At 35.4% G+C, this 24,390-nt stretch overlaps 2 protein-coding genes across 2 annotated transcripts; both read right to left on the reverse strand.

Moving 5' to 3' along the window:
* Positions 1 to 886: 886 nt before the first annotated feature.
* Positions 887 to 5,206, reverse strand: LOC145590989 (lysine histidine transporter-like 8). The gene is made up of 5 exons (XM_081647377.1): positions 4,785 to 5,206; positions 3,548 to 3,681; positions 2,358 to 2,788; positions 1,986 to 2,117; positions 887 to 1,560 (listed from the first exon to the last, which is right to left on the reverse strand). Exons 1-5 carry the CDS (start codon positions 5,129 to 5,131, stop codon positions 1,069 to 1,071), a joined length of 1,536 nt encoding a protein of 511 aa, XP_081503503.1. The 5' UTR covers positions 5,132 to 5,206; the 3' UTR covers positions 887 to 1,068.
* Positions 5,207 to 9,891: 4,685 nt separating this feature from the next.
* On the reverse strand, positions 9,892 to 16,093 carry LOC145590990 (peroxisomal OPC-8:0-CoA ligase 1-like). The gene is made up of 6 exons (XM_081647378.1): positions 15,116 to 16,093; positions 13,300 to 13,749; positions 12,423 to 12,568; positions 10,895 to 10,962; positions 10,680 to 10,782; positions 9,892 to 10,408 (listed from the first exon to the last, which is right to left on the reverse strand). The coding sequence occupies exons 1-6, from the start codon at positions 15,894 to 15,896 to the stop codon at positions 10,289 to 10,291; spliced, it is 1,668 nt and encodes a 555-aa protein (XP_081503504.1). The 5' UTR covers positions 15,897 to 16,093; the 3' UTR covers positions 9,892 to 10,288.
* Positions 16,094 to 24,390: the final 8,297 nt, after the last annotated feature.

Consider the following 24,390-nt stretch of genomic DNA (forward strand, 5'->3'; position numbering starts at 1 on the left):
AAGTTTATTTTCAGTTTTGTGTGGGATGGGATGTTTGCATTGTGCTCTTTACTGTATGCACATTCTTTGTTATGAAGGGCATCTTGGAATCTTGCCTATGCCAAATTTTTATTTAGTTATTTCCTATCATGTTTTAAAATGCATTCTCTCTTTACTTTAGGTCAAAGTCCTCATTGTCATTGATGACTATACTGCCACTTGCTTTGTAGGTTTCATTGCTATTTATCTATTTATTATGCATTTGTACTTTCTCAACTGTTACTACTCCTCTGCCCAACCGCCCTGCAAATTGTTGTGAAATTTCTGATTGTTTAGACGGCTTTGGTTCTCTTTAGCAGGGTGGATATAGTGATCTTCGTGATTTGGGAGCTCGTCATTCTTGCATTCCTGGTTTTCTCAGGAGTCTCACTGTATTTCAGACGTGTGCAACTTGCGTTTGTTTTGTTATGTGTCACATTGTTGCTACTTCTGTGCATGAAAGTCACAAAGCAAATACGTTTGGCACGTAAGAAGAAACGAAGGATGCTTCTACCATTATCAATGTAACGTCCTATAGGAATATTCCATCTGTAAAAATGTGAGATTTTACCCAATTTTATTGTTCAATTTTGCTCTTTTATTTTTTTTGATTGGCATTGGAGTTCATTTAAAGCAGCTAAATTAGATGATAGTTGTGATTTGATCCAATCTGATGACCGCCAAGAGATCTCAAGCCTGCTATATGAAGCAATGTGTCACAGTAGAGCTCTTTCTAACCTAGAGGGATGTTGTACTGTGCTGCGGTCTAGTATTGTCGCATTAAATCTGGACAGTCGGTATTGAGGCATTTACACACACTATGGGTGGCTAATATGGTCCATGAACTTTGCATACAACACACACTATGGGTGGCTAATATGGTCCATGAACTTTGCATACAAAGGGCTGTAAGATTGTGGAACTCGTAGACATCACTGCACATTACATAAGCCAGGGGGCAAGTTTGGTGTGTTAAAATTTACAATGCTCAGTTATTTCTGGTTATGCCAAGCTGTATTCTGCTGCCTAATTTGGACATCTTACTATCGCTCATCTGGCTTGAAAAAAGTGGACTGGCATCCCTTTGATCGCTATACTCCATATGGCTCCAGTTACTAGCAGAATGCTCAGAAGTATCCCAAAACATCCTAGCCCCCAGTTAAGGTGCCACATAAAGCTGAACTCTTGGGGTTTCTTGATCTTTATCCACATGAAACAGGGATATGCTAGGGCGAGAGGCAGAGTTAGGCCTTCTAGAAGACCTGCCAAACTCGGCAAGAATGGTACTGTAAATGCTATGAAGACTGTTAAGCATCCGAAGAAGGCCCTGATTCCTGATCTCAACCAACGAGGGCATGGTTTCTTCTTGCTGCTTGTGAACCGGAACTCCAAGTTGTCAAACACCGGCATTGCATATATTTGGAACGAGCTGAGACAATGAATCATGGTGAGCAGGCTTGTGAGACACAGTAGAAACTTGGAAGTGTCGTGCCCATGGTATTCATACATGACTTTTATTAGCCCTTCATTTGTAGGTATAATCTATAGCAATAGAAAACCAAATTAGCAAAAAGGGAAAGTTGACTTCAAGCAGGTTCTTGTAATGGCTAAGTTAAATTTCATCTGGTTCCAAAGTGACGATCATTTCATTTCTTACCGCCTTAAATTTGTAAACAAAAATTCCAAGGTGTACAAAGCAATTTAGAAATTGTCATTTTCTTCTTCGTGTTTATGAAATTTAAATATAGTACAAAAATAAGTCCTTTGAAAGGGAAGAGTTTTTTTATTTATTTTATTTTTTTATTTGGGTTTATAAATTAAGACTTTCTTTTCTTTCTTGTTTTAGGCAAATTGAAATGTAGTTTTCGTGCGAAGGACAATATTAATTGGAAAATGTTTTACTCTAATCCTAACAAATCTCAATGCAAGTTAAAATTTAAGAAATAAAATTTGAGGTTTGAACTAACCAAGTTTCCATAGGCCCAATATCCACCAATTGCGATAGGAAATAAGCACAATCCAATGATCAAATAAGCAAATTTCACCCCTCGCCACATTGCTATTCTTGATGGTTGCTTTACACTACTTGGCATGGTTCCCTGCACCAAACACACACATTTTACCAAATGCTCATTATTTACTGACCCCTAAGATAGGAGCAAGGCTCGAAGTTGACTAGCTCTTCGACTTTCAGGCATGAGGACTCACCAATCTCATTCAAGAAGGGATATTCCTAAAGCCCTTCCTCCTAGGATTGGCCTTCTCCATACATACCATATTAATAAGAATGTAAAAACTCTCTTATACCATATTCTTCTATGCATGAATGTCATATTTACCTGAATTTCCAACACTAAGTTGTGCCCTCTAAAAGCAAAAGCAATCATCCCAATTGCATTGACTACTCCACAAACCCTATCGGCGTAGGACTCGACATGGGTCGGCCCATATGATACACTCATGGGTCGGTCTTTGCATACGGATATGATCCATATTAGGGTACAATACCCTACTGAGGTTAAGGATCCAATGAATGATACTTTGGCAATTGAGTTCAAGTTGGGGAGCTGAGCTAGTATCACAGCACAAGAAGTGAAGACCATGTACCATTCAACAGTGGTTAATGGGTTAGCCTCCTTGCAATTGGGCCCACAAACTGTTTGGTAGAAAATCTTGATGGTCCCACTTCCAAACATGATCAGAGCCACACACGTGCCACCTGATAAGTACATGATTGGAAACAAGGATAGAAGTTTCCCAAGCTTTTCTCCTACATTATAAAGAAAGTTACTTTGTTTAATTACATCTTTAATAGTGTTCTTTTGACTAATAAAGTATGAAAAGCAACAAAATATAAGAGCACATTTGGAGTATAGTAATACGTTGAAAAATATTTCAAAGATGTTCAATAGAAAAGTCACATGGTCTTTTTTTTTTTTTTTTTTTTTTTGACACAGGACACACATGGTCTTTTTAATGCAATTATATTAGGAGTAATATTTTTATGTTTATCTTGTACGCAAAGGAAACAAACTTTTTTTGTAAGATGCTTTAATTCTAGTACTCGCGATTACTACAACATATGAAGTACTCCTTATAATTTATTACTTGTACGTCTTCTTTGATACTCCCTCCGTTTCATAATATTAGTTCCATATACTATTTTGGACGTTTTAAAAAGATCTATCCATATTAAATATATTTCATTTATAATTTGATTTTTTTTATTTTGATAAGTTGTGAATTGATGACATGACTCCAAGTAAGGAAATTTTTACCTAAAATTATGCAATTATTACTTGTGCTTTCCTAATAAAAAAATCAAAAAAGTTAAATAAGGTAAACTAATTATGAATTATGTTGTACTTTGATGTTAGATTCCAAATATATTTCTTTTCTTATTTTATGTGATTGATTTCATATGAGACTAACATTATGAAACGGAGGGAGTAGATAATAAAAGTGATAACAAATATACATTAAGAAATTTCCATCGAATGTGTATCTAGTAGAGTGAATCTAAGCTCACCAAAGGCTGCTATAGATAGCCGGAGGTATCTACTGTAGCGTGTGCCGTTCTCTGATTCATGCAATTGGATTAGCAACCATGTCGTATACAACTGCCATATGAAACCTAATGAAAGACATGTAATGCCCCATATCCTGTTAAGTAAACAGACAAAAAATATTATTCGGTAAACTTACATGTACACACCTTTGTTAAAAAAAAAAAAAAAAAAAAAGAAAAAAAAAAAAAGAGGTATATCAGATTTGGCTACTATACGGCACATTCTTATATGAGATGGTAAGAAATTGTCGTATGATAACATGTAAATATGAAACGAAACCATACTGATCGAAGCTTTACACTTTATGTGCGTAAATAAAGATTGGTTTATGATAAATTGATAAGTTACTCGACTTACCTGAGTACATTAGCACTTTTGTTACTATTAATATCCATATAAATTAACACCCTTTAAAAAAGGGGTTATAGGAGGCTTCTCCACATATGGATAATATCTTTCTTACTATTTAAGGCACGACATGTTACTATACGTACCAATCATTTTAATTCGTTGCTGCCATGTGTCAAATTTAAGATCCTTTTTTTTTTTTTTAATTTGTGATTTTATTTATTTATTTATTTGGGTTTTTTCACAATTAATTTCAAACACTATGCATATAGTTGCTTAATAGTAGTGCTAATGTTTGATACAATAATCTATTTAATATCAATTAATCCTACGCATATAAAGGAGAAGTGCGTGAATATTCTAATATTTTGTGTTTTATATTTACATCATAACGTCTAAGAAGTTCTCATAGGCCATGGAATCAAGTGTTGTAAACTATGGTAACATACATATGACAAATTGTAACAAATTGTACCAAAACAAAGGTCCAAAATTATTTTTGTAAGGAAAATGTTAGGTAGACATTTTATTGTTGATTAGATTCCCCTAAATATAACAGACTTTGGGAAAACGGACTCATCTAGCAAATTTTTCGCATACACGAGTATAAACCCATCTTGCCACTGTGCTACCTACCATCCGAACATGAGAACAAAACTATGTACTCGTATGAATACTTTTTTTTTTTTTTTTTTTTTTTTTTTTTTTTTTTTTTGAAGAAAGTAGTAATACATGTTTTGAATGCTTTAAAAAAAAAAAAGAAAAAAAAAAAGATAAAACATCTTGAACAAACAAATTGAAGATGTATAGATTGATTAAGAAGTAAAAAAAAAAAAAAATTAAACTTACCATCCTAGGGAAACGAAGGCTAAGGGAAGCATAAGAGCTTGAAAACCGATGCCAGAAGAAATGGTATGAAAGGCGGCATAGAAGGCGTTACCATTTCTAGATTCAGTGATAGGAAGCCACTCTTCTTGTGGATCAACAACATTATTTGTAACTTGTTCAATGTAATTGTTATCATGCATGGTTGTTGCAACACCCGTTTTCATGGGGCTGGATATAGGTGTCATTACGTGAATGGTTATGGGGGTGTCATCGGACCATAACCCGACTGATTGGCCGAGCAACGGCGATTGGGAAAAGAACCATCGGAGCTCTTGAGGAGCCGACGTTACTTGATCACTTGAAGTCATGGTTAGTTATAAATTTAAAAAAAGAAAAAAAAAAATCTCTAGCTAAAACTATAATAACTAATTAAACATGCATGCATAAATATTTTTTGAGGGTTTTGTTGGAGCTAGACTGCTAGAAGAGTATATATAGGCTATTAAAGGTTTAATGTGAGGGTCAAAAGTGGAAGCTGACTAAGACTTATGGGTGTAGACATTTTACAAGTATAGAGTGAGGTTCTTGAGCCTTTCATTTGGTGGAGTATTTCTAATTATTTTTTTAAAAAAATATGTAATTATGTTTATTTATTCATTTATTTTTTAAATCCTATTACTAAATTGTATATAATACTAGTTAAAACCCTATTGAAAGCTATCCAAATCTGTGAAGAAGATTATTACACTTTAAAAGTTTGTCACTTTACATATTTCATGTATTGAAATGTTATTCAATAGTCCAAAACGTACAATCTTATAATACAAGTATACAACCATTTTAAACAGCTCTACGTACATTAGATAATTTAATTAGTTAACTTAGCTAAATAGATTAAGTTGCTTTTACATTCATGATATGTAGTGCGTACACCATATTTATTTTTATCTATACTCCTTTATAGGTGCTTTAATTTAGATTCTAATCATCTTAAAGGATCAAAGTCGAGATTATAAGTTTATAGGGTTTTAAGTTTTGATATCTATTCGGCCCAGTTATATGGTCAATTCATTCAACCAACAACAATAATAAAGATTTTTTTATTATTTTTTTTTTATTTTAAAAAAAAATTAATCAAAAAATTTTACAACCACCGTCCAATTTCATTTTTGTAAAAAACATTACTCGATTTCTAAAAATTTGCTAAGTTAATGTTTTACAAATCATTCCGTCAAAAAAAAAAAAAAAAAAAGGTTTTACGCATCATTCTGCATTGACTCTTTAGGAATTAATTTAAGGCCAAAAAAAAATTATCAAAACTATCTCGTTTTGCAAGCTAAGAAATATGTTTTGTACTGAGAAAACCGATATATGTTTTGGCACGTAAAATGAGACATTTTTGATAATTTATTTTTTGACAATTTTGAACACAAATTGATGTCTTAAGAACTATATGACACCCAAAACCTCAACAGAGGTCTAATTTTTTTTTTTTAAATGACATTTTTTTTTGAGGTGGTTGAAGTACATAAATAAATAACAAAATAGAACAAAAGTAGTGGTTAAATTAAAAAGGTTGCTTTTTAGAGGTGGGAAAATACACAATATCAATATAATAATTCTCCGTACAACGCGTGTTGTATGCGGTTGGAGTTGGTCACACCGTGTGACCATTTATAAAAGAACAAAGTAATTTCTATCACACTGATCGAATTACTCATGTAACACTGACCGAGTAACCGAGTAACATAGACGAAATAACCTTTATAACACTGACTTAATAACCCTTATAATACTAACCGAATAATCCTTATCGAATAATCCTTATAACACTAACGAAATAACCCCATAGTGGCTCGCCACACACATATAAGAATTAAAGTGAGAAAATGTTTTTTTTTTCCTCTATTTTTTTTTTATTTTATTGAAAAAAGGATTAGAAAAGTTCATAAAAGATGGATCCAATCATGTGGCTTGTGTAAGGTAAGGTTATTGTAGCTAGGCCCCTTATTATTGTATAGGGAACTTGCATGGATGTTGCTTGCATCTACCTTTAGATTGCGACGTTATCCGACCACAAATGTCTGTTTTTTGTAAGTGCATGATTTATATTTGTGGTATAGTTTTGGTCACCTCTATAAATGCTTTTCCAGTCAATTTGCTTTAAGCCAATTCAAGAACATAATATAAGTTCACATACTATACAATGAACACAGTACAAGTTATCATCAAAATAATACCATGTGTAACAAATGTAATTTGTGTATAATTTTCTTTTTAAAAAGTGGGTTTGATGAGTCCATTTAATTATTATAATACACGTAAAAATTTTAATTTGGGTGGAAATTATTTTTGTTTGTTGGGAGAAGGACAATTTATTATTCAAATGGGTTGGATATTATATCTTCTTTATTTCATTTTTTCAGGAAAAAATTACTAATAAGTCTTCTTTAATTTTTTTTTAAGAAAAAAAAATTACTAATAATTCTTTTTATAACGTGGACTTTCTTCAATTAATATAATTGAAAGACTATCAATCTAAAAGTAGCTATAACAATTTTATGGTAACAACTCATTTAAGAGTAACTTTCAATTTGTATTGAGTTTGATTGTATTGTAATGTGTATTATTGTATATTATAATGGATGCATGATATAAAGGCTGATAGGATTGATCGAATACATAATGAGTGCTTTTTAAGGGATATCATTTATGTTAAAAAATGATAATTTTTATAGTATATAATGGTAACTTTAATTTAAATATTTTCAGGGTAACTTTAATCCTTTTTACAATAAGTTTATGAAAATCTGCTTTATTCAAGAATTCGTGAAAAGCTAAGATTTTTTTTTTCAAAGCCATGCTAGGATTAGATGGTTGAAAGAGGCTTCAGCTCTTCCAATAACTATAAAAATCAAACTAATTAAAATTATTTCGTTAAAAACCATTTTGACAAAATAAAGTTGATCTGAAGTATGAATGATGTGAATATGAAAATGTAATTCCTTTGTAAAAAAAGGGTTACATTCTTTTATTATTTTAGCCTTTTAGGTCAAAGTTTTACTATCACTCATACAAATATCAATTAATTATTATCATTTGAGGGTGTTTGTTTAATTTCTTAAGGTGAGTACTTAACAAATATCTAATTTATAATAATTCCTACTAAAATTTTAGTAAAGTTATTAACGGTAAACTCAAAAATCTATTGAAATTGGAACCGAAAAAGTCTATATAGAAGATTGTAAAAAACCAAGTGTAATAGTTCGTTTATGGAGTAGCTAGTAACTTGATAGTGATACTATGAAAAAATTCATTTGTGACTTCACCCACCAACTTAATCTTTCACTATAATATGATATTCGAGTTTATATGACAATATAGTGTCGGAGCTATCATGCATGACAATGTCACAAGTTCAAATCTTATTAATTTATATCTCCCTTCAAATGAAATATCTAACGCTGAGTATGAGAAAACTTATGCTAAATTTACGCACGCACATTTCGCTCTTGAGGACTCTCATTGTGAAAGAGAGTGCGTGATAAAGTATAAATACCAATAAAAAAAAAAAAAAAAAACTTCATCCATCAGCTATAAGTTACATGAACTACTCCGTAGTTAAAAGGACAGCGTAGGATCACAGTATCAAATTAAACTTACCAATTATTGTCACCTAGTTATTGCTCAATGATTCGTATGTTACTGAATTCTTATGTTTTTATCTTAGTTTGGTATAGCATTCTTTCAAGTTAAGTGAGTTTTCTTTGATTAAGATACTTGGGGAAAAGGACAAAGAAAATAAAGTAGGACAAAGAAAATAAAGTGATAAAATGAGCAAATAAATTAAAATGGTACGTACTTATATAATAATATTAATTTTTAACAAGTTATGTAGTTAAGATGATGTCATAGCCGTCAATGGAAGTGATGCAAGCGTAAAGTTGCAAAAACCAGACTATGAATAATTGAAATTGCAAATAGCCATAAAAAAGGAGCTCGTTCTTGGTACCTTCTTCCTCTATTAATTCCATGGCTGTCTAATATTCTTTCCATACCTCTTTTTCTTTTTGCTTAATTTCTTGTACTTTGTTTGAAGTTAGATGATGTTTGAAGGAAATCCACATTTTCATGTGGAAATTAAAATTGACCAACTTTTTAAGGTGCTACACATCTTGTTGCTTCTTGTCGATAAATCTAGACTAATATTTGGTTGTTTTCGGTTTTATCTTTTTGGAAATCAATGCCAACAAACATAAGTTTGATTTGATAAGTCTATTAATTAAGAAAAATCAATTAACAGGGAAAATATACATTCTTGGCAAAGAAAAAAAAAAAAAGTACATAATGAATTCCTTAGTTCAATTCACAACCTAAGACAATCTCTTTTTTATATTTTTTTTATTAATAACGATTATTATTATTATGACAGGGCTGTTGTTGGGATTGTAAAAAGTTACAATTAGACCTGGTTTGGTTCAACTTATTTTTATATGCAGTATTTTTTTATTGTTAAATATCTTTATAAATGAAAAAATTATGAAAATTACATATTAGTAAAATACACATTATTACAAATCTAATAAGATCCATATTTTTCATACATTATCGTACACTTAAAACCAAAGTTTGGACAAATTAAATCAGATCAAACCATATCAGATTAAATCAGATAAGCACAAATACGATGAACTAAACAAGCCCTTATAAGAAAAAAGGATATACCCTTAACCTTAGTAGATCACCTTAGAATATCCCCTGTAACAATATTTTAATAATTCATCCGTACTATGCATCCCAACCACAATCAAGGGGTCCATTTGAATTTTTAGGCTTTGTGTTTTTGGCTATTAAAGCATTTTTCTTCTTCACTTTTGATGATATAATAATATAATTATATATACCCTCGTTCAAATTTAATAGTTATGCTAACAATGTAATTAGAATTGAGAAGGTGACAACCTAAGGCATTGGATGGATCTAATGCCAACCGTCTAAGCTAGATCTTCAAATTACCTCCATAACTATACAACAGAGAAGTCAGGAGACCAAAAATCGCGTAGTTTGATAATTTGATTGCAACTCTTATTGCAACATGTACTATGGCAATCGACAATATACAAATTACTCCATGTGCCCCCTAAAAGACAACTCCACATTCCTATTTTCTCTCTACTTTTCTAGAAGCCTACATTACATTTCCACTCAATACTAAATGTTAAACACTGGAATACCTTATGAACTATTGCAATTGATAAAAAGGATCATGTCATATACAAGTACATGTTAAACTACCATTAATTTTGTAGCTCAAACAAACTATACGCAAGCTTATTCAAGATTTCCAGCACGTTATTCATACAACAGCGACAATGTCATATTACATTAGCCGGGGAGGTTATTAATTCCTCAGCAATCTCATATATATATCAAATAACAATGAATCTATATACGCGACCAAGCTCTTGATACAAGCTGGTCACCAATGGGTTCAAACAGATCCATTTTCCTACAATACAACTGGCTCACAGTTTCGAGCCAGAAGTAGCCATTTTGATGAGGTCTTTCCGCAGAATCTTCCCAGATGCATTCTTGGGCACAGAATCTATGAATGCCACCCTCCGGATTCTTTTGTAAGGAGCGACCTGCACCATGAAAAGTTAACTTAGTTCATACTAACTTTGAATGAACAAGCGGAAACACAAATTTGACATCGTGTGTCTCCTTATACATCCCAACTTGTGCTCTACTCTATGTTTCCCATCCAATTGCTTCAACAGTTAAGTAAAAATAAGATCAAAGGACTAACCAAGTTAAAATATCAACTTTTTATAAGTCAAATAAGGGTTAGTAACTTCAGATAAGTTCATAAACATGGTTAAGTTTAAAAATGCCTAATAACTGTGTCATGCTCACCTGTTTTGCTACAAAATCCATGATTTCATTCTCAGATAAGTTACTACCAGCTTTCCTCACTACATATGCCATTGGAAACTGACCAACATTCTTATCTGGGAACCTGTTGTGTAAAAAAGAGCATTACTATATCAGGTATTTCAGAATGGTTTACGTACAGACAAAGAAATGAAATCATAGAGAAGAATGTGTGTATGTTTAGAGTTAAATCTTACGGAATAACAGCAGCATCTGCAATTTCCGGATGAGTAAGCAGCAATGCTTCTAATTCAGCAGGTGGAACCTAAATATCAAATACATCAATATGAATTTTTCAGGGGCAGGAACTAAAGATATTATTTTCGTGTCTAAAATTCAGTATAATGTTAATGTTCTGTGGACATCCTATCAACCTTGTGGTGTTAAATTAAAACCAATCTTCATATTAAGACAGAAGATCAACAATCAGAGAAATATTAACCCAAGTTAAGAGTCACTTTAAGATACCTCAATTAAATCAGCAGTTATATTGTACGACCCTCCATAATTAAGGGATTCATTAGGATTTTACTAACATTACCTAGATAAATAAGATAATTGTTGTCTTTTTTCAATCCTCTTTCCACCACTACTCAGGGTACATGCATGTTCGAAATTTAAGTCATAAATTTAGTTTTGCATATATGATGGCTTTATCAGGACGTGGCATACATGAGTAGCATGAGTACATGAACATTGATTCCAGATGGGCATTACAGAAACAATTTCGATAGACCTAGATGTTAATGGATGCTCCTAGCTCATAGTTTCATGAGTTATGAGACTTATGACTAGAGAGTTTGCATATTCTATTTCCCTAAAATATTTGTGTAAGACCACCTTACCATTATAAGACCACTTTCCCCTATCCGAATTTCACTCTCCCCTTAACATAACCCACATACAAGGTGTTCTTATGATGGTTAGACGATCTTTTTGAAAAATTGTACTAGATAAAAGAGAGTGAGTCTATGTAATGAAGTAGATGTTCCGTATTCATCAAGGCTCTCAAAGAGCCAAAAGCTCAAGATATCGATTTAGATTCATTATTCCATTGCAATTACTTGTTTACATTTTTTTGATGTCTACTCCTGTTAGCCACATATGTGGAATGCAGGAGCTTTCTATATTACCCAAGCTCCACTAGAGTCCACTTCACATTTCATTAACATGGGAACTTATTCAAGTCTACTGTATGACTACTTTTTTCTAGAAATATCGTGTTGTTACCTAAACAGAAAAAGTTAAAAGCATCCGTTCACATGTAGGAGTTTTTAGTACCCAAAACGTGATACTCAAGGTGAAATGCATTTCCCTTGTAACAAAAGAGAACTTGATGGTCGATGGTACGTTGATACACATACCTGTATAGTCTGTAAAACTTGTTTGATTGCTTCACTATTTGCAGTTAATTTGAGATGAAAGTAGCCAAGTTATTGAGGAAATGAGCATATACTAGATTACTAGTCAGCTTAGCATCCAGAACAGCGGACAACCTTGTTGATCAAATGAATGCACTAGTGTTTTTATAAGATACAGAGTATAATAGGAAGAAAGTTGTATAAGGTATCTTAGCCTGATGCATCAATAAGTAACATTTCCAAAAAAACATTAGAGTTACTACTCCCCAACCCACACCCACCCAAAAAAGGGAAAAGAAATTACATATCCACTTCTAAAATTATAGATTTAACTTGGAATGGAATTATTTGGGTTAAGAAGTACCTGATATCCCTTATACTTGATCAATTCCTTCAGTCTATCGACCACAAAGAGGAAGCCATCTTCATCAAAATAGCACACATCCCCTGTTTTTAGCCAACCATCTGAAGTGAGAGTTGAAACAGTCGCCTCATGGTTGTTAAAGTAGCCTGCAACAATAATGTAAGACTTTAGACAACATAGCATCTGAAAATAAATTGTGCTTGTCAAGGAGAATGATCAGACTCATTAATTTCAGGTCATAGTCAGATCATGTTCTGCCAGTTCTGGTACATTTTGAGTATTTTCAGTCTTAAAACAGAATGTCATAGTAAACAACTGCACAACAGCATCATATTCATGGCTCCACTTTTTTAATATACATCTCAGCAATAGGTTCAAAGTAGAAGCAGTAAAATAAAACTAATCGTATAAAGCAGCGTACAGGAGTCTTATCAGGGACCAAATCTAATATGCATACATGATGTTTTGACAGTGTCAGAGCTACGAGGTCCAAGTTCCAAGTAAGAATTTATGATTTGATGCCTTGGATAAATACAGAGTATGAACATTCGCCTTTTGGGCTTGAAGTTAGGTAAGGATAAAAACTGCTGATTTTAATAAAGATGAAGGCATCCATAAAATTCATAATTTCATAAAGCAAAATGTTAGAACTTACTAGTCTCCTGTTAAAATAAACCTTACTAGTTGGAGTATAAATTTAACAAAAAAACAATAATTGCTGTTTTTAATTTCAACCAAGCCATCCATAAAACTCATAAATCAACATGTTAAAACTTCCTCCTTTTTCCTATTTTTGTAAAAGGTTACAGAGGGAAAACAATTTCAAAGAAAACAATGACACTAAGCACTTAAGAATTTAAGTATAAGAGCAAACAACCTTTCATAACAGTATGGCTGCGAAGCCAAAGTTCACCAGTCTGATTAACCCCCAAGGCTTTTCCACTCTCAGGGTCAACAATCTTTGCCTCCGTACTTGGTGAGAGCAACCCAGCTGTCCCGTACCTCCGACTCTCCTCCAAACAGTCTGTTGTAGCCCCAATGCCTGTAGACTCTGTAAGCCCATAACCCTGCATGATCACAACATTTGGGAACTTCTCCAAGAATCCTTCGATCACTTCCTTTCCTAATGGGGCACCTCCAGACAAAACATGCTTCAATGAACTCAGATCATAGTTCTTCTTGATATGATCCGCATGATTTGCCATTGCTACCAGAATTGGTGGGACCAACGGAAAGTAACTGACCTTGTACTTTGATATTGCTAGGAGCAAATCATTCATTTCAAATTTGGGCAAGACAACAATGGTAGCTCCAGCTGCTAGTAATCCTGTGGCCAAGAGCCCAAGGGATAAAACATCAACATTAGCTACAACATTTATCCAGTGCAACTGTTTTAACTTCTAAGAATCAAACCAAAAGCTTATTACTTATTAAATTTTTTATTTTATCAAGTAATAACCATTTTTTTTGAAATTCCTATTGAATTTGGAGTCTAAAAGTGAAAGATTAGTAAGTTAATACTACATGTCCCAAGCTCAAGTAAGGTTTCATACAAATTTACAATACCAAGAAAAGTATTCTCCAGGATATCCTAACAAATTTGGAAAAAAAAAATCAGACTCAGTTCGATTTTGATACAATACAGCATGATGATTGGTGTCATTTCATAGATCATCCTCCACAGCACAAGGAGTCAATGACCATATTCCGAACATCTAACATTAGAATTTGACATGTGATTTACTAAGACTAGCCAGCTTCGGGCTCTTCTCAGTTTTTGATACTGGGAAAGGACATTAAATAAAAAAGAAAACTCTATAAAAACACCTTGCAACTCATACATAAAAAGTTCTAAGTTAAAACTTGTTCCTTGATGCTTTTTCGAAATTAATTCACATACTGGTATAGAATTCTGTAAGCTACTTCTATGAGATTAAATTAATGATATGAGGATATCCATTGACCCTTTTATTGATATTGCAATAATCAATTTATTTCTCGACAAATCACTTGGAATGAAGACACTATGATCAATAATATTGCATCCACTAGTCACAACAATAAGGTTAAAAGCTACCACTAGCATTATAGCACGCTTCATTAAGACTTAAGTAGATTCAAACAACACAAAGCTACTTTATGACTTCTCAAAGCCAGGAAAATATCACATGCATTGATGCATAAGTGCCTCTATATATATATATATATATATATATATATATACTCGTAACAGAGCACCTCTCAACAATATAACACGTCTTAACATAAAATCTAAAATTACCCCTCATTGCTAAAAAAGAAGTTATATACTAGTATTAGTATCAATCATCATTATAACAGACATTAACAATTAATATCTTTAATGAACTGTAATTATAACGACTGATATAAAAATGAATATATTATACACTTGGACCACAATTACCCACATTGACTTACTTTAACTACTCCCAAAAGTAAAGTATTTCCATTACTTTAAAACAAAAAAAAAACGTAATCATGAATTGAGTAATAAGTCACCATTATATCTTCGTAAGTGCGTAGTTAAAATGAAATAGACAGTATATTACAAGACGAAAGGAATAAAGTAATAATCACAACGTCAAGTAAAGTAAATACTATTACTCGTAGTAAATAACTAAATATTATCCATTAAAACAGTAAAAAATAAAATATGAGGTTAGTAAAGTTACCTGTAGCAAAGGCAACAAGGCCATAGATATGAAACATTGGAACAGTACATATAAATGTATTACCATTCCTCTGATCTTCATCATTTAATCTAAACCGTCCGATGATCGTCTGTACCATTGCGATCATATTCCGATGAGACGAAACTACCCCTTTACTCTCCCCAGTAGTTCCCGACGAATACAGCAACGCTGCGGCGTCGTTTTGGCAAACTCTCTCCTTCACTCTCACCTCTTTTCTCTCTCCTTTGACCATCTCCTCCAACGTCGTCAATATTTTCAAGTTCCCGAAACTACCCTTTTCACCGCCGAGTAGAATCACCGGGATACCGGAGCCGGCGAGCTTGGGGGCGAGTTCAGGGGTAGTGAAGGCGAGGAACGGCTTCGAGTCCGCGATTTGTTTGGAAATCTCGCGCGTGGTGTTTAAAGGATTGGTGGTGGTGATCAACGCGCCGAGGGACATGACGGAGAGGCAGACGAGGGGGAAGGAGAGAGAGTTGGGAGAGAGAATGAGGATGACGTGGCCTTTGCGGACACCCCACGTGGAGGAGAGAGAAAAAGAGAGGGAATCAACGGTGGACCAGAGCTCGGAGTAGGACACGTGGCGGTCATTGGTGGCGTCGATGAAGGCGGTGGTGGTACGGTGGGGTCGGGAGGAGATGAAGGTGGTGATGTCTAAGGATGTGTTTGGTGGGAGTGGAATTGCTGGACGTTTGCTGTAAAAGGTGGAGTTGCTAATGCAAAACCCGCTTTTTTTGTCCATGTTTTTGTTATCTTGCGACATGTTCAAGTCGAGTCGAGTCAGTTTTTGACAGCTCTAAATTCGTTTGTAAACTTAATAATTCTTTCTCGAGTTTTGATGTTTGTTAGGGAGGGAAGATGAAGACATATTATATACTACGAGTAGTAAAAGGGAGTTGCCAAAGTGGAGTGGAGGAAGAAAGTTGACTCTGTTCGAAAAAGATGTTGGTGGAAACTCAGGTGTAAGAAATTCTAGTGGAGACTGGAGATGAGTGCTACGAGACAAGCAACATGTGCATTATACCTAATTAACAATATAATTCATTATTTTGAAAAAAGAAAAAAAAAAAAAAACATGTTTAATATTCTTTTTCTCTAACAATTTCCCCCAATTTCATCATCAGTTTCAATTATTGATGTTTTAATAACATCAATTTCCAATTTGAAAATTTGATAGTTTTCTCTACAAACAACAAAAATACATAGTAAACTAAATACTTCCTCCGTTCGATTAATATTGCAACAAGGATGAATTACGCATCCCAAAATATATTTATAAGCTAAGTATCTATAATTGTGTAAGAGTAAAAATTATAAAAAGTTGATATTGTGAAAGTATTTTTTGAAATGAATCCAACAAGATCCCACGTGATTATATTTTACGTAACGTATAAATCATATTATATGGTCAAACAATAGTAATGAATAGTACAAAAAGTTCATTATTGCAATATTAATAAAACGGAGGAAGTATAAGTTTTAAAAAAAATTAGATAATTGATTTAATGATAACACTTATCGGATACTTCGCACTTTCTAATTGCGTAAACTCTCTTCCCGTAGACGCCCCACCATTGTTGTCAAACATCAACATTTGTGGTAACATTAACCTTCAAACTTATCCACTAAATCAGATTAAGTCGCATACGATTTGCCGCCGGAAACTATGAAAATGAGCTTAGCTTCTTAGTTCTTAATTTACTACAGTACTTCCTTTTAGTATAGATGGAAGAAGTAGTAATACCATGTGATGGGTTTATTTCCATTAGATAGATGATGACAATGGTTAGACATTGTAGCAAATGAATTTTTGCTTTTTGTTAAGTTATGGTCAATAACTCTCACTGTATATTCATTCACAATAAAGGACAACCAATATAACGTTATATACATAGATGGAATACTTGGGAGGAAAGCCCTAATATTCTCTAAAGATCACAACTACCTAAATATCACAATAATATCTAAGCATATCTTTTCACAATATTATCATATCACATAATTATCTCCAATACTCCCCAAGTTGGAGCATACGGGTCACAAATGCCCAACTTGCGAATGAGGTACTCAAACTTGGACTTCCTTAAAGCCTTGATGGAGATGTCAGTTAGTTGAACCGTCGTATACTCATACGAAGGTTTTATAGTGCCGTCTGTTTTTTTATTTTTTTTTGACAGCAGAAGAAAAGGGATCTTAACCCCTAAGGTTTTTAAAGATTACAGTAACACAATGAAAAAAAGGCAGTAGCTCATTAATTTTTTCTTTTATCATCCTATCTCCTTGAATGCTTGTGTAATCAGTTTGCATCCATTTTAGGATGTTCTGATCAGTAGACTCAAGCTGCAGGTGCCACAGCTTCAGCCTGATTGCTCCTTGCAGTCCATCTAATACAGTGTGGAGAATGTCAGCTTCTCTATTCAGCCTAGTCTGCTGTAACTCCCCTTGCTCGAGAATAGAACCAGCCTGATTTACAACCCAGTGCCATTTAAATTCTCTTCCTTTGCTCTTGGTGTGATAGATCCCTAAGGTTGCAGTGTTGCAAATTCCTTGCCCTGACACTAAGTCTGATCTCTTTAGGTGGTGCTTGTCCTGCCTTGTATTAGTCCCCTTTTGCCTTTCAAAACCAGGTGGTTCGGATTAACTATCATCAGAGCTCTGCAGCATCACCCTTTCTGCATCTTCCATCTTCTTGTGTGTGTTGCTCACTCTTCGTTCCATACTTGAGATAGCAGCTCCAGGGCATGGATTTAAATACTTAAAAATTTTATTATTCCTTGCTTCCCAAATGCAATCAAGACCAGCTAAGAAAAGCTGATAGCTCTCACCTAAGTCTCTACCCTTATCACTTAGAATTCTCATCCAGTTAAAGATCCATTCTGCGAGTGGAATGCTATCTTGATTGCTCACATTAATCCCCAATTTGCAACCCTTCCATATATGACTAGCAAAGTTGCAGTCTCTAAATAAATGTTCCAAAGTTTCCAGTTTGCAGCTGCTAGGATCATCATCTATACAGCACAAACTACAATGATGATGCACCCCCAATCCTCTTTTCTTCCTTTCACTACCAACTGAGAGAGCTCCTTTCAAGATTTTCCATAGAAAAATCTTTTGTTTGGGGCTACCTTTTTTTTCTCCAGAATTGCTTCCAGTCAATGTTGTGCTTCACATGTATTCCTAGCTTCTTATCCAGCCTCTGATTATCCTCAAGAAGAGTTTTATATCCACTTCTAACAGAGTAGATTCCACCTCTGTCTTTCTTCCATACAATCAGATCATCATAGCTTGCATCCATAGCTTTGATTGTAGATATTTTTTTAACTGATTCATCACTGAACCAATCTTTACAAACATCTAGATCCCAGTCCCTATTTTCTTTCCTTAGTTTGGCAACACAGTCATTGTTTGAGCAGCCTTGATACCTCCAGATTGGGGGAGCACCATAGACCCAGGGATGGTGAATCTTAGCATAGCACCCATCACCTATGGACCAAGCATATCCTTTCTTCAGCATCTGCATACCCCATTTGATACCATTCCAACCCCACGAGCCTAAACTTTTCCTACACCAAGAATCTTCAAAAAGAGAATGCCTATCAATACCATATTTGGCACTGTAAATTTTGCTGATAAGTGATTCCTTATCATGAATAATACGCCAACCTTGTTTAGCAAGGAGAGCTTGGTTAAAGAAACGGGCATCAAGAATGCCTAAACCCCCTTTCTCCCTTGTCTGAGTAAGGTGAGACCAATTTTTCCAATATACACCCTTACCGTTCTTGTTGCCAAGCCACCAAAACCTTGCTACAATACTATTAATTTTTTTCAATGTTGTGGCAGGACACTTGAAAAACTGAGAGAACATAGGTTCCTAAATTCGAGAGCACTGACTTAATCAATGTTAATCTGTCAGCATGAGAAAGGAACAGCGAGTTCCAAGCATTCAGTCTCTCTTTAACCTTGTCCACTAATTTGCAGAAAATCTGCTGTTTCGAGGCCCCAAAATCAGAAGGTATTCCCAAATATATACCAAAACTGTTACTTCTAGTAATACCAAGTATCTCACTGTACTTATTGATTTCTTCTTCATTCGAGTTGAGGCTAGCCAAAAGAACCGACTTATCTTTGTTTATCACCTGACCAGAGGCCTTGCAGTAGATGTCTAGAACTTTCTTCAGGTTTAAAACATTACTTTCCTCTCCTTGGAGGAAAAAGGCCGAGTCATCCGCGAAAAAAAGGTGACTAATTTTAGGAGCTCTTCGTGCAATATTAATTCCGGTGATGTTACCTCTTGATTCTTCTTCTCTAATTAGCCCTGAGAGACATTCCATGCATAAAATAAAGAGGTGCGGGGAAAGGAGATCCCCTTGCCGAAGCCCACATTTTGGTTTGAACTTCTCCTGGGGTGAACCATTGATAATTACAAAGGAAGACACCGTCCTAACACAACTCATAATAGTTTTGATCATAAGTTCTGGCAATCCAAACTTAAGAAGCACAAGTTCTAGAAAATCCCAATTAATCCTATCATACGCTTTGCTCATGTCTGTCTTGATTGCTAATTTCCTCTTCCCTCCTTTTTTTGTTTTTCTGATATTTTCTAGCAATTCATGAGCTAAGAGAATATTATCTGAAATAGCCCTCCCCGGGATGAAGGCATTTTGAAATTGGCTCACTAACCCATTAATAACTTTCCTAAGTCTATTAGTGATACATTTAGAGATTATCTTGTATACAACATTGCAAAGCCCGATTGGTCTTAATTTATCCATGGCCTCCGGGTTTTCACATTTAGGAATTAAGTCAATGTTTGTGCAATTTAATTCTCGAAGGATGTTACTAGATTTGAGACTTGATAAAACAGCCTCTGTAACGTCATCTTGCATCCAATTCCAATTTTTCTGATAAAACCCAGCAGGTACACCATCAGGCCCAGGTGCTTTCCACGGCTTCATAGCAAAAAGCGCATTCTTCACCTCTCTTCTGGTATAGGGTTTGGAAAGTAAATCCTTTTGATCCTCTGTTAGTGTGGCCTTGATACCACTCAGTACTTGCTTGGTTTCCAAATCCCTGTATTGCGTGCATTGCGTGGGGTCCGAGGCATTACATCCATATAATTCCTTGAAGTAATTTCTAACAATTTTGGCTATGTCCTTTTCTTCTGTAACCCAATCTCCCTGCTCATCCCTAATTGCTTCCAGCCTGTTTCGAGCCTTCCTTCCCTTAACAAAATTAAAGAAGTATCTTGAGCATGCTGCATAATCCTAATTTATCTTAGCTCTTTGCCTCCAGTATATTGCCATATTCCTAGAATACTCCTCTAATTGCGTGCTAATTCGTATAAAATCCTCCTCTTTCCCTTCATTCTCCAGCAAAAGTTGGGCTTCCAATATGTCCTTTTCGAACTTATCCCACTCTCCATTCCACTCCTCTCTTTTATCTAGTGACCATCTCTTAATTTCTTTCTTAGCCTTTTGAGTTTTTTTGACAAGTCTAAACATAGGGGAGCTGTTTTGATGTAAATTCTAACTATCTTGAGCGGCTTGGATGCAATCGTTGTAATTTAGACTCCATTTCTCTATTTTATATACACTCATCTTCTTCTTGATGTTTTGAGTAGTGTGAAATAAGATTGGCGCATGATCTGAAATTTGAATTGGTTGGTGCACGATAAAAGCATGCGGGAACTTTGTAGGCCAAAAAGTATTTGCATAACCTTTGTCTAGCCTTTCTAGTACTAAGTTTTCGCCCTCCCTACCATTCGACCAAGTAAATCTAGGCCCTTCATAGACTAGATCGTGTAGATCATTCGACTCCTTCCACTCGTTAAAAATATGATAGCCCTTAATATTGGAAGAGTTAGTACCTGTTTTGTCTAAGTCTGAATCTACTTGGTTAAAATCACCAACAATAGTAATCGGCAAGTTAAGACTTGGGCTTGTCCATTGATTAAGACAATCCCAAACATCCTTCCTTAGGGAGTTGCAAGGTTCCCCGTACACCAAAATCAATCTCCATTTTCCATTCATAATGTCGTTTACATCCACTACAAGGAAATTGATACAAGCAAAAATTACTTCTAACAAGTTTTTAGTCTTCCATCCTAACCAAAGGCCACCACTTAAGCCTTTTGGGTTAACACCCTTAAAAAAATTAAAACCTAGAGACCTAAGTGGATTAAAAACTAGTTCCGGATTGCTTTTCGTTTCTGAACGGAAAATAAATTCCGGATCAAAAGACCCAACAAGTCTTTTAATTTTAGGAATTATCGGGGTTGTTGGGCATTTAATTCCCCGACAATTCCAAAAGAGGCCAATCACTGGGCTAGAGGTGGTTGATTTGGGTCAACCATCGCAAGCCCATCACCTGCAAATTGCAAAACAATGTTAGTTTCGAATTTGAAATTACTTGTTGGCCCAAGCCCAGAGTTGGAAGTAGACGACCCTGCTCCATTAGTTGTACTGTAGATTATGCTCTTCCCCTTTTTCTTTTTTCTTGTCATCAACGAATCAGCATCGTCCTCCTCTTCATCTATAAATTGGATGGAAGCAAGATCTAGGTCAGAAATTGCCTTCCTCTTCAAAGGGAAATTCTCCTGCTTGAAGCGTCTTTTCTCTTCATGAACCTCCTGTTTTTCACTAGCCTTCCTCTCCTGTCTTTTTCCCCCAATTTTGTGAAGAAGATCACACCATCTGACATAGTTTCGGTTGGTGTGGCTGATTGGAGTTCTCTATTCCCCGTGATTTCAACTTCTAACTGCTCAATTCTGGGTTGTGGATTTGCTTGAAGCCCTGGTTGCGTTTCGACACTCCTCTGTTCCAACTGATCTTCCTCGTCAGTGCCAAATTGCTGTTCTCCTACCCAAGGACTCATCGGTTCCTCCGGAATTTGCCCCACCGGAAAAGCCTCTTCCTCCTCTTCTCCTTGGCAATCCATTGGGTCACCAATTGGCGAGTCCGGCTCTCTGATTTCGACAGCCCTGGGGTAGTTTTGACAGTCAAATTAAATGAAAAATCTCTGATTATATCCTGCATTATCCACTCTTCTCCCAGCAATTTCTTCATTAATTTCCACTCTCGATTAACTCGCCGAGTTCATGAGCAGATCAAACCGGAGATTTTCAATTTCCGGGTCGTACCTAGGTACCATATCTAAGTCCAAATTCCCAGCATTATCATATTGGGTCGGAGCAGCCGCTGCCGCAGCGCTATACGGATCTTCTCCGATCCCACCTCCCTAAGTGTTTTCATTTTCATTGAAGCCTCCACCAACCTGTTCATCCTCTGTGATTGTTGGGTTTATATGAACCCCACCCTCTAGTGCCGTCTGTTATTGCGTCTCATACGAAGTGACAATCTACTTCAATATGTTTAGTTTGTTCATGAAAAATAGGATTTCGAGCAATGTACAAAGCAAACTGACTGTCACAATAAAGATGCATCCCATTTTCATGTCGCATGCCCAATTCCTTAAGAAGCTGTTTTAGCCACTTTAACTCATAAGTCACTGTTGACATCGAACGATATTCTGCTTCTACCGAGCTCTTAGCCACCATGGGTTGCTTTTTGGTCTTCCATGACACAGGAGATAGACCAAGTAAGACAAACCAATCAGTCAATGATCGTCGAGATGATGGACAGCTCGCCCAATCTGAATCACACCAACCTTTACTCTGCAGAGCACTATCAGATCTCAACAAAATACCTTGACCCGGATTCTTTTTCAAATATCTCACGACACGCGATGTAGCCTCCCAATGCTCAACTCTCAGACTCTCATAAATTGGGATAAAATATGCACCGAATAGACCAAGTCTGGCCTAGTGACCGACAAAGAAATTAAACGTCCTATAAGACGTTTATACCTTTCCACATCATGTAAAAAATCACCATTTGCCAGAGCAAGCCTGTATATTTGCTCCATGGGAAAATCTACGGGGTTTGCATCAAGCAAACCTGTTTCTGTAATAATATCCAAGACATACTTTTTCTGACACATGAAAATTCCCTGCTTGTTTTGGGCTACCTCTAGCCCCAAAAAATATTATAATACTCCCAATTCTTTCATCTTGAAACAATTCCCTAAATATGTTTTGAAATTCAACATAGCAGATTTATCATTCCTACAACAATTAAATCATCAACATAAACTAGCACATTAAGTTGCATTTTCCCTCTCGTGAGAGTAAAGAGGGAATAATCATAATATGCATGTTTAAAGCCATAATTTTTCAAAGCTGTTGCCAATTTTGAAAACCAACAACGAGGACCTTGCTTCAAGCCATACAATGACTTCTTCATCCTACACACTTTCCCAGAATTATTTTTTTCAAAACCGGGGGGATTTTCATGTATACCTCTTCCTCCAAGTCATCGTGTAAAAAGGCATTGTGAATGTCCATTTGATGAACATCCCACTTCTTTACTGATGCAACTGCAAGAAAAGTTCAAACTGTCATCATCTTCGCCACCGGAGCAAATGTTCATTATAGTCTAGTCCTTCAACCTGATGATGGCCAAAGATGACTAGTCTAGCCTTCAATCTCTGCAAATTTCCATGCTCATCATACTTCCCTTGGTACACCCATTTGCTCCCAAGTGCCTTTTTACCGGGAGGTAAATCTTTGAGCCTATTCATCAAGTTTTCGAATTTCACTGGCCATCTCCTTTCTCTATGCATCCTTCATGCTTCATAGATTCTTTAAAATAATTCGGCTCATTTCCACCTGAAATTGCTATAATGTATTTTCTGTATTTCGCAAAAAATCGGTGAGAATCAACAAAATGTGTTATAGGATAGACAATACCTGAGGAAGTTGGCGCGAGTGAACTCTGAGATGTGGATGGACTTATATTCCGTATGGTGTGAGTCACAAAATCACAAAACTTAATTGAAGGGAACTTTGTCCGCTTTCTTTTTCCCATGTGATCATCATGTGCCATTGTGCCAGTACTTGTACTTCCCTCTTGTGGCTGTTCGGCCTCGGTATGCACTTGCTGCTGTTGTTCAGCCTCACCCCCTGCACCAGCGCCTGAAGGAAATCCATTAGGCTGATCAAACGCTGGCAGGAGGAGAGCATTGTGTTACCAACGCCCGCAGGCCCCCCTTCATCATGTGCGTGACCTGGGTTGCGTGGGGGACTACTCGCTGCCAGCATTCTCTTCCCTTGTCTCACTCTGAGCATGCACCTCCATCCCCCCATTTATTATCATTAAAATACTCTTCCATCTAGGCACAACCCAAGGCTTAGGTGAGCT

The sequence above is a fragment of the Chenopodium album genome, chromosome 18 (genome assembly GCF_948465745.1).
Source record: "Chenopodium album chromosome 18, dcCheAlbu1.1, whole genome shotgun sequence".
In the NCBI taxonomy this organism is placed as follows: Eukaryota; Viridiplantae; Streptophyta; class Magnoliopsida; order Caryophyllales; family Amaranthaceae; genus Chenopodium; species Chenopodium album.

Coding starts and splice junctions, on each gene's coding strand:
- LOC145590989 (XM_081647377.1), bottom strand. CDS start 5,131: ATGACTTCAAGTGATCAAGTAACGTCGGCTCCTCAAGAGCTCCGATGG. Junction 3,682..4,784: donor GCCTTCGTTTCCCTAGGATG/GTAAGTTTAATT, acceptor TTTACTTAACAG/GATATGGGGCATTACATGTC. Junction 1,561..1,985: donor ATTGGGCCTATGGAAACTTG/GTTAGTTCAAAC, acceptor CTATTGCTATAG/ATTATACCTACAAATGAAGG.
- LOC145590990 (XM_081647378.1), bottom strand. CDS start 15,896: ATGTCGCAAGATAACAAAAACATGGACAAAAAAAGCGGGTTTTGCATT. Junction 10,783..10,894: donor GCAGATGCTGCTGTTATTCC/GTAAGATTTAAC, acceptor TTTACACAACAG/GTTCCCAGATAAGAATGTTG. Junction 10,409..10,679: donor TGGATTTTGTAGCAAAACAG/GTGAGCATGACA, acceptor TTCATGGTGCAG/GTCGCTCCTTACAAAAGAAT.